This window comes from Lucilia sericata, unplaced genomic scaffold, assembly GCF_015586225.1.
Source record: "Lucilia sericata isolate MDLA Ls3-8-SP2 unplaced genomic scaffold, ASM1558622v1 Contig000051F_arrow, whole genome shotgun sequence".
Classification (NCBI taxonomy): domain Eukaryota; kingdom Metazoa; phylum Arthropoda; class Insecta; order Diptera; family Calliphoridae; genus Lucilia; species Lucilia sericata.
Genome location: NW_023994087.1, coordinates 661,233 through 680,164, shown reverse-complemented (window position 1 = coordinate 680,164; position 18,932 = coordinate 661,233). Strand labels below are relative to the sequence as shown.

At 29.0% G+C, this 18,932-nt stretch overlaps 2 protein-coding genes across 7 annotated transcripts; one reads left to right on the top strand and one right to left on the bottom strand.

Annotated features, from left to right (window-relative positions):
* Positions 1–912: 912 nt before the first annotated feature.
* On the top strand, positions 913–4,127 carry LOC119616003 (solute carrier family 25 member 44). 6 transcript variants are annotated; one of them, XM_037972114.1, is made up of 5 exons: positions 1,210–1,226; positions 1,293–1,410; positions 1,607–2,463; positions 2,516–2,643; positions 3,935–4,127. In XM_037972114.1, the coding sequence occupies exons 3-5, from the start codon at positions 1,776–1,778 to the stop codon at positions 4,124–4,126; spliced, it is 1,008 nt and encodes a 335-aa protein (XP_037828042.1). In that variant the 5' UTR covers positions 1,210–1,226; positions 1,293–1,410; positions 1,607–1,775; the 3' UTR covers position 4,127. The 6 variants fall into 6 exon arrangements, with proteins under 6 accessions (XP_037828040.1, XP_037828041.1, XP_037828044.1 ...); XM_037972112.1 differs by lacking the exons at positions 1,210–1,226; positions 1,293–1,410 and adding an exon at positions 913–1,067; XM_037972113.1 differs by lacking the exon at positions 1,293–1,410 and having other exon boundaries at positions 1,074–1,222.
* Positions 4,128–5,523: 1,396 nt separating this feature from the next.
* On the bottom strand, positions 5,524–18,284 carry LOC119616002 (cytoplasmic aconitate hydratase-like). Its single transcript, XM_037972111.1, has 11 exons — positions 18,087–18,284; positions 17,915–18,007; positions 12,359–12,528; positions 12,086–12,301; positions 11,812–12,019; positions 11,441–11,743; positions 11,158–11,375; positions 8,834–9,488; positions 6,186–6,618; positions 5,837–6,122; positions 5,524–5,769 (listed from the first exon to the last, which is right to left on the bottom strand). Exons 1-11 carry the CDS (start codon positions 18,091–18,093, stop codon positions 5,659–5,661), a joined length of 2,700 nt encoding a protein of 899 aa, XP_037828039.1. The 5' UTR covers positions 18,094–18,284; the 3' UTR covers positions 5,524–5,658.
* Between the last annotated feature and the right edge of the window lie 648 nt (positions 18,285–18,932).

The following is an 18,932-nucleotide window of genomic DNA, read 5'->3' as shown; positions in this document are numbered from 1 at the left end:
ACATACAGGAAAATATTAAAAAATAGTTTGGCATTTGGTTTGGTCCATTTTAGAATTTTTTAGATTATTTTGAAATTTATATAACCCTATACAATACACTAAAAGTCGTATGGGGACCAGGAATAGTTTAACAAAACTGTTAACTATTTTTCCCGCGATAAGCTCAGATAATGGAATTTTTGAAATCCATTTCGAAAAGATTGAAGAAAATATTTTTTGAGCATATTGCACTGAGATCAAGATTTTCAATCGCCGGTAGGGAACTGAGGACCTTTTCAAAAAAATATTTTTTATTTTTCTAGTATTTAGTACATTAATACGCATCGTTTAAGAGATATTCCTCCAAAAAAGTGGTCTACGGGACATCCTAATGTACATCCTCCTTACAAACTAACTAACAAACTATATTAAAAATATTGTACATATTTTCTCATAAGTCTGTACATACGCAATTCGCAATCTTATTTAATTGCAAACATATGAATTTTTTTTAGATTCATAATATTATGGAAATTTAAGTTTTTATGGATCATAAATCTAAAAAAAGTTTCAACTAAAACGGGTTTAAAAGTTTGATGTCTTAAAATAACTTTTGCAAAAATCAAAGGTTTGAAAAATAAAAATGAGAGTGTTATATTCGACCTGTAACCACTATCATGGCCCACAATTATTATACATATCATATATGTATGTACATTAAAGATTACTTAATTGATTTTAGCTGATAAGCTTATTATAAATAGTTTGAACATTTTTTAATTTCGTGAATAATGCAAAAAAATTAACATAAAACGAAACAAGCTTATCACTTATTTTATATTTTGAGTGTTTTAAAAATGACTAATTTTTTCGGGTGTATCCATCCAGTGCTGTATTTTTACTAATCTCGTACCTGGCAACAATGGCAATGTCAGAAAGCATATGATAGATGTCAAAAAATTAGCAAAATTTTATTCTTGTGTTTTCTTCTTATTTTTCATTCGAGTAATACATTTTATATTGTTGTGGAATATTTTAATGACGATTTCTTGTAAGATCATAGACACATATTTCATATAAATAAAGATGTAAGTATGTATGTTCAGTGCGAGAAGATGAGTTAAAAATGGGAACTAAATAGAAATGACGTAGATTGTTAGATCTGCAATTGTATACGGTAGTCAAACTGAAGTTTTAGAATTGGAATAACATCATGCGACAGAAAAACATTGTGCGTAATTCCGTGAGTATGTGTGATAGTTGTTATATAGGGCTGATGCAAAAATCACCATTAGATACTTATTTTTTGCTAGTAAAAGACTACATTGATTAAAAAGGAATTATATAATGAGTATAAACGGCGTAAACATAATTTGATATTGTCTGATGAGTTGTGAACTATGCGAAAAATACAAAATCAATTAAAAATGGGTAAATATGATTTTAAAATACTCAGAGCAAAGTCCGAGCTCTTCTTTTTATCTTGTAGATCCTCAAGGTCTTATTTCGATTGCCAATGTTCAAGTTCAATTTGTATTATTTTATAATAAATAGGAAAAGATGATTATTTTATTTCTTATACCTACATACATACATATGTCATATTTTTGTATATTTTTTATTTTAGACTTTTCCATACACATATACCTATATTTTGTAAAATAATTGGTATTACATATGAACTCATGACCTAAGGAATATTGTGGCCAGTGTGTGTGAGTGAGTGTGTTTGTTGACGATAAATAAAAACCAAACGTTTCTTTAACACTGGGCCAAGGTCGAAAAGATAATTAGAAATGAATCGCACAGCAATTACTGTGGCATCCGGTGTTACCAGTGGTTCCAGCAACACCTTAGATGCTCCATACATACGTACAATAGAATGGGACATGATGGATAAAACAAAATTTTTTCCACTGTCAATGTTGAGTTCGTTTTCCGTTCGTTGTTGTCTCTTTCCCTTAACAGTGATAAAGACCCAACTGCAAGTGCAGCACAGAAGTGATGTGTACAAGGGAATGTTTGACTGCGCTTACAAGATTTACCGCTCCGAAGGAATTCCGGGTTTATATAGAGGATTTTGGATATCATCGGTGCAAATAGTGTCGGGTGTTTTTTATATAAGCACATATGAAGGTGTGCGTCATCTGTTAAACGATATGGGTGCTGGTCACCGAGTAAAGGCTCTAATAGGAGGAGGATGTGCTTCTCTTGTGGGTCAGACAATTATAGTTCCCTTTGATGTGATATCTCAGCATGCAATGGTACTGGGGATGGCACATCATGCTGGCGCTAAAGGTGATATAAATCCTCTGGGAATACAAACAGGACCAGGCAGAAGTCGTCTAAACATTTCGCTTGATATTGCAAGGGAGATTTTGCGAAGGGATGGCTTTCGGGGATTTTACCGCGGCTACACCGCCAGCCTAATGGCCTATGTTCCAAACTCTGCGATGTGGTGGGCATTTTATCATCTGTACCAAGGTAAAATTATCATATAATTAGATAAGATTTACATAAACGTTTTTTTTACTAGATGAACTTTGTCGAATTTGTCCACCATGGGTTTCCCATTTGCTGATACAATGCGTTGCTGGCAGTTTAGGTGGATTCACTACTACGATACTTACCAACCCTCTTGATATTGTTAGAGCTAGACTGCAGGTAACTATAAAAAGAAAAAATGTACATAACATTTTTGCGTTTATTAAATTGTATTCGCTTCAAGTTATACAATGTGAAAATATGGTTCAGATCTATCGATGCGTTCAAAAGTTATAAGGAAAAATCTACATAGTATATAAAATGTACTTAGTATTAACATTTTCATTTTTTTAATTTTAAATAGGACCTATCCATTCCGATCCCTAAAAAGTTTCCGCAGCAAATGCTTTTAAGTTTAGAATATTTATATTAAAAAAAATTAATTATTTTTAATATGAAATTTAAAATTTGTTATATAAATAAATGTCATTATTTGACCCACGACATTAACACGAAAAAAGCAAGGATAGGAACTGCGTTTATCCCTGTTTCAAATTTATTACCCAAACATGTAGGTTATACAGTGATGTTAAATATGACTACTTCTTAAAAAGTTTATTTTAGTAGACCGGACTATACAGATTTATATTGTATTGTTTTGAGATAAGTGTAAGAAGACATTTTCATAGAAAGTATTGGTGGTACTTTTTGGTGACTGTTTTTCGAATTCGAATATATTTGACATTTAACTTTGACCTTCTATAACTCACTAGTGAGAACTCAAATTCAAAAAATATTATTTTCCCGGATTCAGCATACTCAAATTATCTTAAATATAAGTTTTCAAGTTTTTTCTCGACATAAATTATTTTTGATCCTGAAAGGATTAAAATCTTTCCTACAGAGAGTAATAAGTTAAGCGTCGCTATTCGTAATTCTAATGTAATTTGAAACTAAGTTATATTTATTATTTTATTAAAAAATATAATTTAAGAGTCCAAAAAGGTTCGAGAAAACCATTGCAGTCGAGGCCGCAGAATAACGATAAAAACACTCCATGATCAAGATAAGGTCAAATTGTTGAAATACTTGTTTGCTCCAAGAAAATGCTATAAAATGTAGTAAAATATAAGTTTGAGCTAGAAAATAGCGAGGGAAAATATATATCCATGTAAATTTGTTTGTGAAAGGTTTTAAAAATTATTTTGTTAATTTTTCATTACTTACGAACATAAAAATTTTGAAATTATTTAGCAAAGAATATGCATATTTTCATTTTTCTACTATGCAATTAATAGTAGTAAACTTTTCGTTTTAAATAATTACTAATGAAATCGTTTCATTAAAAAACATTAGGATAAATAATGTTAATGAAAATAAAAACGATAAGAATTATTTCCAATTTAATCCTGATGAAATCGTTAATCAATATACATATTTATAATAAAGGATAATTTTAATGTTTTTTTAGGTCCATCGACTTGACAGTATGAAAATAGCCTTTCAAGAGTTGTGGCGCGAGGAAAAACTAAATTGTTTCTTTAAGGGATTGTCGGCGCGTTTAGTACAGTCAGCTGCCTTCTCATTTAGTATAATTTTAGGTTATGAAACTATTAAACGTATTGCCGTGGATGAGCAATACAAACATCAAATACGCTGGTAATCCAACATCAATTATAAAGAACCCACCGTAATTAGGAGGCGGGAATGCACAAATTCAATTGAATTGGAAGTCCTCAAATACAAATGCATTTACAATAAATTTATTCAAATAATAATGCTTCAAACACTGAACCGGAAAACGCCACAAAAGTGTAATTTAACAAAAACTCATTTCGGCAATTGAAATATATATTCCTTTGAATATCATTATAATACCCAGCAAGATTTCACCAAAGATTTCTTATTTATGACCCAATAGAGTCTGTTGTTGTTTTTTGTGAAATTATTTGTAAAACCTACACTATAGATTTAAGAGTATGTACACACAATTTAACTCCTTGTGGAATTGTAAATAAGTGTTTTCGGTTACTAACCACCACTTACGATAAATATAGTATATTTAATATATAAATTCAAATTTTATTCTGTACAAACATATTATTATTTTTAGCTAATTTTATAGTTGATAGATTTGAATATAATATAAATATTTATTAAAAATGAAATTGAACACAGTTTGCAGTGTGTTTATTTATTATTCGTTATAATCGTTAAGTTTTAAACTATTTTTCATTTTATACCCAAAATAGATGCTTTCATTGTTTTTCCTACTTTAATACATTCTTTATACTATTTTAAACGTACAGGAACTAATACAATTGTACTAGACCGTTGCCACAAGAAATCATTTTGTAAATGTTTGTTACATGTATCTTTAATCTTAAGCTATTGTACAATTAAAAGTTAAACATAAACGTATATGTACGATTAGAAAAATGTAAAGATTTAAAAGAAAATAATAAAAATATTGGATCGAAAAGTACAAATAAAAATTCTATGTGTGATATATTTGACAAGTATAAAGACGGATTAACTAATTTTTATATAAACAAATTAACTATCACAAATTTGACAACGTATGTATGTATGTGCAATCACTAGAGTTATTGACATTAGAGTTTAGACCTGTTCGGAAGTGCATCTCTGCACTGCGACTGATGATTTGTCTGCGATGCTGATGAGTAGACAAAATATTCGCAATTAAAAATGTGTAAATGAAAATTTCATTGAATAAACTAAAATCTAAATACTCATACGATGCATCTTCAATTTAATGATACGTGTTTTGACATTTCTGTAATGAATTACCGAACGTACTACGCATCAGATGCGGAGCATTGATGCATTTCCGAACAGGCACTTTCTGATCTGTTTTCCTCTATGACTAGTTAGTGAGTTAGTTTAAAATTAAGATGTACATATGTTACATCAGATCCACAATCGGGCCTGTTGTGCATTTCTTTAGAACTATATCACTACCAACTAATTTCTTCGTTAATCTCAGAAAAATGTGCAATAACGAAATTTTATAATTGACTTTAATAAAAATTTAAACGGTCAGATTATTGAATAAAATTGTTTATTTTTATTAATTAAACGGTTATAAACACAATATCACCATAATCTTTAGAGTTTTATATAATATATAAAAAATGCGTAAAAAATTTGAATATTACTGATTGATTATTTCAATTAATTCAACATTTTGCGAATCATATAATTCAAAATACCACCATTCTTGAAATATGTGATATCGACTTCAGTATCAAAACGTAAAATAGTTTCAAAGATTTTGCCATCAGCCTGAAAATATATTAATTTATTTATTCGAATAAGTTGCTTACGCAAATTACAAAAAACAAATGCATACCTCAACTTGAATCTTTTGTCCGGGTTTAAGACCTTGTTCTGGGATATTGATGTTATATTGTTCACGACCATTCAAATTGAGTGTTTCAGCACTTTGACCAGGCAAAAATTGTAAGGGTATGATACCCATTCCTACCAAATTAGAACGATGAATACGTTCATAGGATTCGGCGATAACAGCTTTGATTCCCAAAAGGAAGGGACCCTTTGCAGCCCAATCACGACTAGAACCACTGCCATAATCTTTGCCGACCACTAACACCAAAGGTGTACCTTCTTCACGATATCTATAGAGAGCCAGTATATTTGAAATTGTATAAAAATAAAAAATAAAATCAATCTCAATTTACCTCTCAGCACAGTCGAAAATATCCATTTCTTCTTGACTTGGAATGTGAATGGTGCGTGGTCCAGTTTTTGTGATTAACTTGTTAACCAAACGAATGTTGGCAAATGTACCGCGAGCCATAATGGCATCATTGCCACGGCGTGAACCATACGAATTAAAATCTTTTGGAGTTAAACCGCGTTCCGAAAGATAACGAGCAGCTGGAGAGTTGCGAGCAATGGAACCTGCAGGCGATATGTGATCTGTTGTGACTGAGTCACCCAAAAACAATAAACAACGAGCCTTCTTGATGCTACTAATATTATTCAATTCACGTGTCATTCCCTCAAAGAATGGAGGACGTTTGATATAAGTTGATTCCTTATTCCATGGATACAATTTACCATCAGAAACTTGCAAAGTTTGCCAATCTTCTGAACCCATCTCTATTTTACCTATAATTGAAAATAAAAAGTATATTTTTCATGTTCATTCGTTTTGGGATCTCTATATACATATGTACATATAAAAAATTAAATAAATTATAAGAAATAAAATGAAGAGTTAGCTTCAATCAGAGCGAGATAATTGTCTTTAATAAAAATGGTGTTATTTGATTTTGGTCAGAGTCCGAGTTTTTTTTTACAATACATCGGCATAAACGAAAATGTGTTGTTAGGCATAGGATTTTTAGGCGACGATATCTATAATCATATAAACATGATATATGTAAGTAATATCTAATAATATATTTTACATATAAAACTATTTGATAGTTAAGATTTCATAGCGCACATTTTGTAATATTAAATAAAAAATGCGGACTTTCGAGTTATGATTAGAGTTTGGAAATTCCGGGACTTTTTCATTTCCCGGGAAACGGGAATGAAAAAATTCATTTATGTAAAACTATAATAACATTTTTTTTTACTAAAAATGACTACTTTTTTATAAGTTTAAAGTTAACTTAAATATTCTCCCGCTTATTCACAAACAAAATTCTTACTGCCTTATTCATAAACATTTATCAAATATTTATATAACAAATTTTGTATGAAAATTTGATTTATAAACCTTTGATAAAAGTTTATGAATAAGACCATTATTTTATAAACGGTTTATAAATTAGATTTTGTATGAAACTTTTTTTTTAAAAAACTTTTATAAAATAAAAATGTTGTTTGTGAATAAGGGGGTCTGTATTTAAGAAGAAATTAAACCATTTTTTAAATTAATTTTATATAAAAAGATATTTTTATGTTACCTTGTAAAAATTGGGACTACTCTTCACGCCTGTGTAAAGGGACTGGACCAAAACTTATCCAAATATAAAAAACATTATACATTTAACATGTTAAATGGAGGATCACGTAATCCAAACATGCATTACATCAGAGTAATCTCGAAACTAAAATTATAGGATTACATAATCCACAACATGGATTTTTTAAGAACCTGGTGCTTGTAAACCAATCAACATGTTTGCATTCGATAATGTTTGCAAGGGAATAGTTAGTTAACAAAAAAAAAAAAACATATTTAGTTCATAGTTTATTAAACTCCCAGCAAAAAAAGAACTTCCAAACTTTTGTACCTTGTCTCAGATATATTTAAGCCATTTATTGTTGAATAAAATTGTGGATATTTAAGTCAAATTTTGAAGGGGGCTTTGTCAAATGAGACCTTATAATTATCTTCAAAATTGTGACCTGTAGTTTGATTACAAGGTTTACAAGCCCGCCCTATTCAGGGGCTTAGTTGTATGGGGGCTAGGTGAAATAAAGGACCGATCTTAACCATTTTCAATAGGCTTTGTCCCTGGGACAATAGAAGATCATGTAACAAATTTAATTGAATTATCTTCAAAATTGCGACCTGTAGTTTGATTACTAAATCGACTCAGAAAATGATTCTAAGCCGATTAGTATACTTTAAGGACCAATGCGTTACAAACATCAGCCCAAACCCAATATACCCTCCCCACTAAAGTGGTATAGGGTATAAAAAGATATGAATATGTAGTCAGTTTTGAAAAATTTAATTATTTTCGCTTTTTTGGAAGTCAATAAACATCACTTCCACAGATGCTAAAAAATTCTCTTAGTATTACTTTTGAAACGTTGATAAATGTAATTCTTTTGAAAGTTCTTCGATTTTTTCGCTGGGTTAATAAGATTCATTCTTACTTCTTAGAATTAAATTAATATAACAAAAAATCAACTATTCCGTAATTTCGTGGAAAATGTTCCTGTTACTGAGATATCTCAAACGCTTTACACAGTCATCAAAAGTGTTTGAAATACATAAATGAAAATGTCTTAATTGGTTCTATTTGTACTTGCTTTAAGTGAAGCTAGTTCTCTTTTAAATAGATTAATGGTTTTTAATTTAAGATTTTTTCATTTCCTTTAGGACCATTAACAGCGTTATGTAATTTTTCTTTAAAAAAATCGCTGACAAATTATAAAATTTTCTAAAATATGTTAAAAAACAAGTTAAGTTAAGATTTCCCGTTTTTCCCGGAAATGATTAAAAAAATTTCCCGGGAAATCCCGACAAACTTTTCCCGAGAATTCCCGGACGGGATTTCCCGAACCCCAAACTCTAGTTATGATTCTATTAAAATTTATACGTGGATCTAATGTATAAAATAAGAGTAAAGAAACTCACTGTATACTTCTTGGAACATAGCAGGTATGACATGTTTGTTTTCAACCTCTTGAATTTCTGAACGTGAAGGCCAAATATCACGCAAAAATACCTTTTGCCCATTTCCATCAACACCTAATGGTTCAGTCTCGAAGTCAATATCAACGCGACCAGCAATTGCATAAGCGATAACTAACAAAGGACTCGCTAAGTAATTGGCGCGTGTATTAGGATGAATACGTCCTTCAAAGTTTCTGTTGCCCGACAGTACACCACAACACACCAAACCGTTCTTTTCAATGGTGTTTACAACATTGTCATCCAGAGGACCAGAATTTCCAATACAAGTCATACAACCGTAGCCAACAATATTAAAACCCAACTGCTCCAAGTATGGAATAACGCCAGACTCCTTTAGGTAGTATGTCACCACACCAGAACCAGGAGACAATGAAGTCTTTATATAAGGCATAATATTTAAACCTTTCTCGACAGCTTTCTTAGCCAGAAGACCAGCTCCCAACATCACTGAAGGATTTGATGTGTTGGTACAGCTAGTAATAGCAGCTATAACTACTGAACCGTGTTTGATGGTGTAATTCTTGCCGTCATCCCATTGGAATTGTCCAGAAGCTTGCAGAGCATCGGATGAAATTGCGAAACCCTTAAAACCAACCTGAAATACAATTAAAAAAATAGGTTTTAAAAGTATTTCTTGTAAAATAAGCAAAATATATAACTTTTACAAAGGTTATTGACATTCTTTATTGTAAAGACATACATAAATACATAATTTTGCTGATATCTGAGTATAAACGTAACAACACTCTATAGTACGAATATGTAGGTCAATTCCATACCTACGTATGTATGTATATGGATATGTACATTAGACTTGCCCTTAAAAATATGAAGAATGACTTCGTAATAATTGTCGAATGGAAAAGCTCCATGTTGGAAAATAACATTACATAGAGACAAAGACACATAAAAAGGAGAGCAGAACGTCGTATTTACATCCTTCATTTGCAACTAAATTGTTATAACTGAAAATACATTGTTTTTAAACTAAGTACCACATGATATCCGCCGTGATAAAATCTTTCATACACATACATATTTGAATAATAATAAAATGACATCAAACTTTCAAAGTTGTTTTTCTTGTATTTTCGAATTTATTTCGTTTCACTATTTCAAAAGTGTGTCGTAAAATTTGACTGTTTATGTTCAAAAATATTTTTTAAGTTGCAAAAGTATTTTGTTTATCGAATTTTTAAACTTTCGATCGATTTATGACTCATTCAACAAATCAAATGTAGTTTTTAAGGGCAGGTGTATTACACTTAACAATTAAAAATTACGGAAGTTTTGTTTAATTTATTTATTTACATAAACACATAATTATTGTTTAAATTTCCGTATATAACTTTATACTTTACAGCCTAAATTTCTGCAAATACGATATAAAAAAAATATTTTGATCATGGAATCTATATATTATAATAAAATCACCGATTATATTTTCAAAAATGTGTGCAGACAACAACAGTGTATACATTTTAGACAGAAATAATCATAATCATTGATCTAGTTCTTTGAGTTTGTTTAGATAATTAATATTTTTTTAACACAATCCTTTTGGAGATTTTTGAGAAGTGTAAGTTTAAATTCGTCTTAATAGTATTTTATACTTTATTTGCTTATTCAGGCAAATTAAAAAATAAATATTGCAGGTATTAGCAAAATGCAAGTGTTGCTATTTTTGTTTTTTATTTAAAACAAAATTTGCCAATAAGAAATATGAAGCGACTTATGAGTAAGGTGGCATTGAACGCAGAGTTTATAAGAAGGCTTACAAAGTGTACATTCCGAATGTTTAGCTTAGTCAAGTTAGTTCAATAATAAGCTCCACACAGAGCAGTTCATAGTTTCATAATATAAATCGGTAACATTTATTTCTTAATTATTATTAAATGAAGCGAAACGAGGAATAATAAGTTTTCATTTTATTATATCGAGTTATCTAAGGAAATAGTAGCCGTGATTTTAATGAAAATATTTAGCATATCACAGTTGCTGTTTCTTTTAGATAGCTCTTTTGTAAGCCGCAAATATTTGAAAATACATCTTTTAATAGTGTTTCTAACTAAGTGAGCTTGTGTAACGTGTGCATTTTTTGTTTTTTGTTTGTAAAATTTCAATTTATGGGATACACCAAGTTCAGTTGTGTAAAAATTTTCATTTTATAATAAATTCCCATACTTGGCATCACTGGGCTTTGTTTATCTCATAATAAAGAAATAAAAGCAACGCTTAATAATATCTATAATCGTAAAACTTACGGGATTCACCAAACAAGATTGGAAATCTTGTTTCATATCGGAAACAGACACACGATCATGTGGGCGTTTAGGTCCGGACACCGAAGTAACAACAGAAGATAGATCCAATGTTATTGTTTGTGTAAAAGTGGGATCCTGGGAATCATCTGTGTAATTACGTAACTGACGTGTGGCTTCCAAATATTGTCTTATAATTTCAATTTTCTTTTCAGAACGATCTGTGAATTATTGTAAAATATACAATTAATTCAAATAAAAATTCTGAAATTTATAAATAACTAACTTGTTTGCTTCATGTAGTTCAATGTATTTTCATCGATTGGGAAATAACCAACTGTTGCACCATATTCGGGACACATGTTACTTATAGTAGCACGATCAGCAATGCTAAGTTCAGCTACACCAGGGCCATAGAACTCGACAAATTTTCCAACTACTCCTAATTGACGCAAATGTTTTGTGATGGTTAGAACCAAGTCTGTGGATGTTACAAGAGGGCTTAACTTTCCAACCAATTTATAACCGATAACTTCAGGTAAAAGCATGGAAATTGATTGGCCCAACATAACTGCTTCTGCTTCGATACCTAAAGACAATGTAAACAAAACTTGAGACTAAAATATACTCTTTTTTATAAATTATTTTCAAAATTACCCCCAACTCCCCAACCTAGAACGCCCAAACCATTTATCATTGTAGTATGTGAATCTGTTCCAACAACGCTGTCGGGGTATAACATTTTCGCTCCATCTTCAGTATCAGCTTCGAAAACAACACGAGCCAAATATTCCAAATTAACTTGATGAACAATACCGGAACCAGGTGGAACAATCAACATGTTGTTAAAAGCACGAGCACCCCACTGTAGAATGCGCAAGTTTAGTAGGTCCAAAATTTGGATAAACTTTTTATAAATCTAACTACGAACCTTCAAAAATGTGAAACGCTCCTTGTTTCGTTCAAATTCTAAATTTTGGTTCTTTGACAAAGCTTCAGAAGTTCTAGCAAAATCAACTTGAACAGAGTGATCAATAACCAGATCGGCTGGACAGATGGGATTTATTTTTTCTGGGTTACCCTTCAACTCTAATACAGCATCACGCATAGCTGCAAAGTCAACAACAGCTGGAACTCCTGTAAAATCCTACAGAAGAACTTAATGACAATAATTTCTCTCAAACTTAATGATTATTCAAAATACCTGAAGAATGACACGAGCTGGTTTGAATGAAACTTCAACATCATTTTGGCCCTGTTTCAAATCGGGTGTCCAGGCTAGAATATTTTGCACATCCTTTTCTAATACGTGAAAGTTGTCGCAATTGCGCACTGCTGATTCCAATAGAACTCTTATGGAATAGGGTAACTGATCTATAAATAAAACAAAGTGAATATAAATTACACAGTGAGACAAAATAAACGAAAATTGAAATACCTAGGAAGTGATACTATTTTTCTGAAATAGTATCACTTCCCAGAAAAATAGTATCACTTCCCAGGAATTTATATCTGTCGCAAAGATTTTGGAAATTTTAACATATCCTCATTAAAATTCTATCAAATTCATATTTAAAGGCCTATAATTATTTCATGGGAAACTGTATCTAAAATATAGAGGTTTAAGAAAATTGTCGTATATCCAAGATCAATTCAAATTTAAATTGTGTTTTCCTTTCTCCACATGTAATTTATAAAAAATATAATTTAAAATGTTATAATGTTAACGCTTTCCAGGTTTCATTATTTTTATGTATGTATGTAATTTAAAATGTTATACTGTTAACGCTTTCCAGGTTTCATTATTTTTATGTATGTATGTATGTATGTATGTATGTATGTATGTATGTATGTATGTATGTATGTATGTATGTATGTATGTATGTATGTATGTATGTATGTATGTATGTATGTATGTATGTATGTATGTATGTATGTATGTATGTATGTATGTATGTATGTATGTATGTATGTATGTATGTATGTATGAATGTATGTATGTATGTATGTATGAATGTATGTATGTATGTATGTATGTACAGAATTGTACACAAAGCATGGAAAGAATGAATTCTATTTGGAAATAATTCCCTTATATTTTTAATTCGGCTTTAAATTTTTGAATGTACCATTCTTTAAAATCATTCTTTGAATTTAAATTTTAAAGCTGAAATCCTTGGCTTTATATTCCATTGAATTAATTCATTTCATTTCATTTTTCATTTATTTATTTTCATAACATGTAATATAAGCCTAAGAGGCCAAAATAAAAATATTACATAGCAGTAACAATAATACCTGAATACTTAAAACTATGTATATTAATACATTAAATAATAACATTACTATAATTCATTCAATAGCTAAAATACAATTTACCAAATTGATCAAATTGGCTCCCCAGCCAGGAAAAAAATTCCTAAGAGAATTCATTTCAATTCAATTGAATGATCATTCATATTTGTTTAATTCCTTCTATTACAAATTAAATGAAAGAAAAAAATTAATTCAATTTTTAATATACAGAATGCTTTTGAATTACAAAACAAAACTTTCATTCAATCTATTTCAAATTGAATGGTTGGAATTCAAACAAAATTTAATATCATTCAGAGGGAATTTAAAAATCAATAGGAATTGTTGAAATTTATTTTAATTCAATTTGTAACAGATTGAATGCAAACAAAATTAATTCATTCAGAAGGAATTTAACATCCCAGCAAAAAATAATTGATGTCATACTTTACAAATGACATCTTAATCACATCTAAAAATGCGATTGCATATTTTTCGCTTCTATAAACCAAATATTTCCTTACAAATAAAAAAAAGAGTTAAAAGTGAGGAAAGAGATGTTGAAAAGTCACTACAAATAACATATTCGAAGTACATCAAATTTTGGTAAAAAACCAATGAAATTTACATAAGCGTGTCATTGAAAAAATGTGGTTTATTTTTGACATCCAAATATCGGATTTTTACTGCATCTATGAATAAGATTAGATGTAGTTTAAAGTTGTCAAAAATGAACAACATCCCTCCAATGACACGCTAATGTAAAATTCATAGGTTTTTCACCAAAATTGGAAGTACTTGAAGTATGTTATTTGTGGTGAAAATTCTACTTCTTTTTCCTCACTTTTTTTGCTGGGATTCTATAGGAATTAATTCATTAGAGAATTAATTTAACTACATCGAAAGCTTTAAGAATTAATTCTAGGAATTAAAACAAAGAGAATGAGTTTGAAGAATTGTTAATTCTTTAAAATATAACTCAATTTCAAAAAAAGAATTAGGGAATGAATTCTTTTAGAGCTTTGATTGTACAGAAAACTCTATTCTGTTCTAATTTTGAACTCTTTTCCAATATTTTCTATTTTATTCTCATAGTCTATGTTGCCTGTCAAAGAATTCCATTCCGATCGAAACTGGAATTATTACTTAGAAAACAAATTGATTAAAACGTTAAAAAAAAAAAACAATAACTTTAAACAAACTTTAATCTCATTTTGAAAATTTTAAGTGGATCTATTCCACAAAATGTATCGTTTTCCTTTTTTAACAAGAAACATAGAAAAATAATTCCACTTTCGATCGGAATGGATGGATGTAATACTGCGTTTTACGTGCTGATAGGTAATTTTTTGTAAATACATTATTCATATCCCTAATGTATAGCCATCAGTCTCTATTAGTTTATAATGAATTTTAAATAAAATAAACTATGAAAGGGGTGCAATAATTTTGACAGCAGCCGTATAAACATTGTTGAAGAGATAAGATTAACCAATCTCAAATTGATAAAATATACTAAGTACTAGTAAAATATACTAAATATACATACATATCGCTCATCAGTGTCAAACTTTCAAAGCCATTTTACTCCAAACTTTGTTGGTTACATGTACATTTGAGTGATCCTAAAACAAAACTTGCTTGTGTTCGTTACTAAAATAAAAGATTAATTAGATCTAATAGCACGTTTCTAAAAAGGAACAGCACCCTGCAGGAAATTAATCAATAATTATCTAAAAGGCACTAGTACTAATAATATAACAGCATGGAAAATGAATGAAATTTATGGACATAATATAATCCACTATGTCATCGTTAGTGATAGAAATCAGAATTTGTCCAAACTTCAATTTTGCATTGTTAGGTTAATGTATTTGCAAAATTTTTATTTTTTATTATTTTTTACATTTTTATACATAAATAAAACCATAAAATAAAATTATTTTGTATTAATTTTCACTTGGAACCATGCAGGTTTACAAAGGAGCAAAACCATAAATTAACCATAAATTTTTGTGAACATTAGAACTAGTAATAATAAATATAAAATATTAATAATAAAAATTAGTTCCAATAACACATAAATCTCACTTGATTAAATTAACAATCTGAATTAATTTTTTAAGTTTTAAAAAAATTGTTTAACTGCGGAATAGGTTGAATTTAGGAAGGTATTTAGAATGTTATTAAAGAATTCATGAAACTTACATTCCCTTTGCACTACTGCCAAACTTTTTTGCTGGGTTTAAACCCCATATATTCTCTTTAAAATAAGTAATAAAAATGCAAATTGCAATTGCAAAAAAGAATAATCCTAATACATATACATACATATATCAATTCTCCATCGAATTGGTGCTAAATCAATAAAGTCTAGTTTTCAGGAGAACAAAAAACTATTAATTCGTGAAATATGTATTGCACAAAAAGAAAATGTTTCTTCCGTAATACTAATTACTAATTCCTATTTATGGAAAAATTTAATATTTAGCACATTACAGCGATTTTTTAAGATATAATTTTTTGGTCGATAAAAAAGAAGAGAATAAAAAAAAACTACCAATAACATTTTCGAAGTACATCAAATTTTGGTAGAAAAGCAATGAAATTTACATAAGCATGTCATTGAAAGAATGTGGTTTATTTTTGACATCCATATATCGGATTTTTACTTCTCCTAAAAATAAGATTAGATGTAGTTCAAAGTTGTCAAAAATGAACAACATCCCTTCCATGGAAAAATAATAAGTCTAAAATTAATAAAAAATTAATAAGTCTAAAACTTAAAAAACTATACATTCAATTTCTTAATCTTTAACAGTTAGGCAAAAACGGGGGTTTTCGAAATTAAATTTGGTTTGAAGATTGTATATTGTATATTGTTTTGATTTTGTTTAAACCTATGTATATGTTCGTGTTCATCTTGTTAATACATATACAAAATAAATTTTAAATTATTTTGATATTTTAAAAAATGTTGTAAAATTTGCATGGGAAGTTAGCACCATGATGTAATAAGTGCATCCTGGTTAGCAATTTCTTCAAAAATAAAAAAAAAAAATAACTTTGACATAACATATTAAAAACAAGTAGGAAAGTATAGTCGGGCATGGCCGTGATACTAGTGTTCATTAGTGAATTATTGACCTTCAAGTCATTTTCTGAAGGGGACTTTGTATGGGGGCTAGGGTCAAATAAAGTCCGATAATTACGGAAATCGGTAGTATTATTAAGACGTATATAGAACTGAGTTTTGCCGATTTTGTACAGATACTACAATATTTAACATAATTATGCCGTGGATCATGCATTAAAGTATCCTTTGGCATCAAAAACCCACTTTGTGCCAAGATTGAGTTAGCACATTTTAAATATAGCGTGACGATATGTGACACAGTTTCCAAATTGTTTCTTTGTAAGAAATATAAAATCGCAAAAAAGCTTCGAAAATTACCATAAGCAGCACAAGGACAAACAAACTCTTGTTTTAGTTGGGAACATCAGTAACTTTCGTTTTGGTGGAATGTACATACATGTGTATGAACGAACATACATATTTAAACTTGATTAAATTTAACGCGTTAAAGATATCAATTAAAACAAAAATAAGAAAATAAATCTGTCGGATCTTCTGTTATTTGTTTACAATTTTCCTATTCAATTCAGCAACAATTGAAGTCTAAAATTTTATTTACATAAAATTTCCATAATGACATGGCAAATCATAAAAGAAAAAATAAACACATTCCAATGAGGAATTCTTAATCAAGTGATAACATAAGAACATCACCTCATACGATATTGTAGTTGTTTTTACTGCTATTGATAAAGTTGTAGTTATGTACAAAATACATACATATATATATATATATATATATATATATATATATATATATATATATATATATATATATATATATATATATATATATATATATATATATATATATATAATTTATGTAAATAAAATTTTAGACTTCAATTGTATATATATATATATATATATACAAACGTATGTATGTATATATGCACATATGTATAAATAAATCCACTCTTGCACACTTACTCTTAAAAAATATTTATATTCATAGATACAAAGTATACAAATATGTATGTATGTATGTTTGTATGTTGATATTTCTAAAATATTGTGTCGTTGCGGAATTGGGGGACACAACCAGTGGAAGGAAACTTTCACCTATAAGACAAAAACTGGAACGAACAAACATACAAATATATGTGAAACATATTGTATGTATGTATATGTACCTATTTAGCTTAAAATATAATTAATTAATTAAGCAAAATTAAGGTGGACGTGTATTATGCAAATAAAAAAGCAATGAACGTTTTTATTAGAAGGCAACGATAAATTTAAAAAGTTTAAAGTTCAGTCATATAGTTAAGCAGATATAACTTTCTTTGATTGTATGGCAGCTGCAATATTATAAAATTTTCGACTCACCATATTTTGAGTTAATTGATCCCAAATCAAAGTATTTATATTCAACACCGTCCTTGTTGAAAATTTTTTGGTACTGCGCAAAAGGATTTAAGCCTGAAAATTATACATATTTCAATTATGTAATTAATTTTTTAGAAATAAAATAACTCCATGGTTGAAAATCAAGGCTTACCAGACATTGCGATACTTGTTTTAATGTATGCAAAAAAAACAATAATTACTTAATCCGAGAACGACAATTACCCAACATAAACCTACTCCCGATGGAATTAGAAAACGACTAAAAATTGCGAATAGAACAGAAAAACTCATAACCAAAGTAAATTAATAAAGTAGCCAAAGTAAATTAATAAAGTAGCGACACGAGTTGTTGTACAACAAACGTCTACAAAAACCACAGGCAATTTGTTTTTGTTCGAAATACTCACTTGTCAAAATTTGTTTACAAAAATGAACCAATAATTAATGGAAAATATGGCATTATTGTTGTACTTTCCAAAAATATGTTGTTATTTATATTAAAAGTCACAGAGTTTTCTTTATTTTTTAAAAATTAGAACATTTTTAAAAATATTATACACTTAAAATACACTTTTTCACATTAAATACAACAAATTACTCAGAAATTTATACAAAAGCAAGCGTTAAAATGAAAACAAATATGGCAACATAAACATTTTTGACAAGTAAGTCCACAAATAGCAAGTTTAAAAAAAATAGTCAGCTGTTCAAATGAGTCTACTTTATAAATTTACTTTGAAAGTAGCGACACGAGTTGTTGTACAACAAACGTCTACAAAAACCACAGGCAATTTGTTTTTGTTCGAAATACTCACTTGTCAAAATTTGTTTACAAAAATGAACCAATAATTAATGGAAAATATGGCATTATTGTTGTACTTTCCAAAAATATGTTGTTATTTATATTAAAAGTCACAGAGTTTTCTTTATTTTTTAAAAATTAGAACATTTTTAAAAATATTATACACTTAAAATACACTTTTTCACATTAAATACA

What these genes read in the sequence shown, in the direction of transcription:
- LOC119616003 (XM_037972112.1), top strand. Translation starts at nt 1,776, where the DNA reads ATGAATCGCACAGCAATTACTGTGGCATCCGGTGTTACCAGTGGTTCC. An exon ending in ATTTTATCATCTGTACCAAG is followed by an intron (nt 2,464 to 2,515) that starts GTAAAATTATCA and finishes TTTTTTTACTAG; the next exon opens with ATGAACTTTGTCGAATTTGT. An exon ending in TTGTTAGAGCTAGACTGCAG is followed by an intron (nt 2,644 to 3,934) that starts GTAACTATAAAA and finishes ATGTTTTTTTAG; the next exon opens with GTCCATCGACTTGACAGTAT.
- LOC119616002 (XM_037972111.1), bottom strand. An exon ending in ATCAATTAACTCAAAATATG is followed by an intron (nt 12,529 to 17,914) that starts GTGAGTCGAAAA and finishes TTTTATTTATAG; the next exon opens with ATCAGTTACCCTATTCCATA. An exon ending in AGCGTTTCACATTTTTGAAG is followed by an intron (nt 12,020 to 12,085) that starts GTTCGTAGTTAG and finishes CGCATTCTACAG; the next exon opens with TGGGGTGCTCGTGCTTTTAA.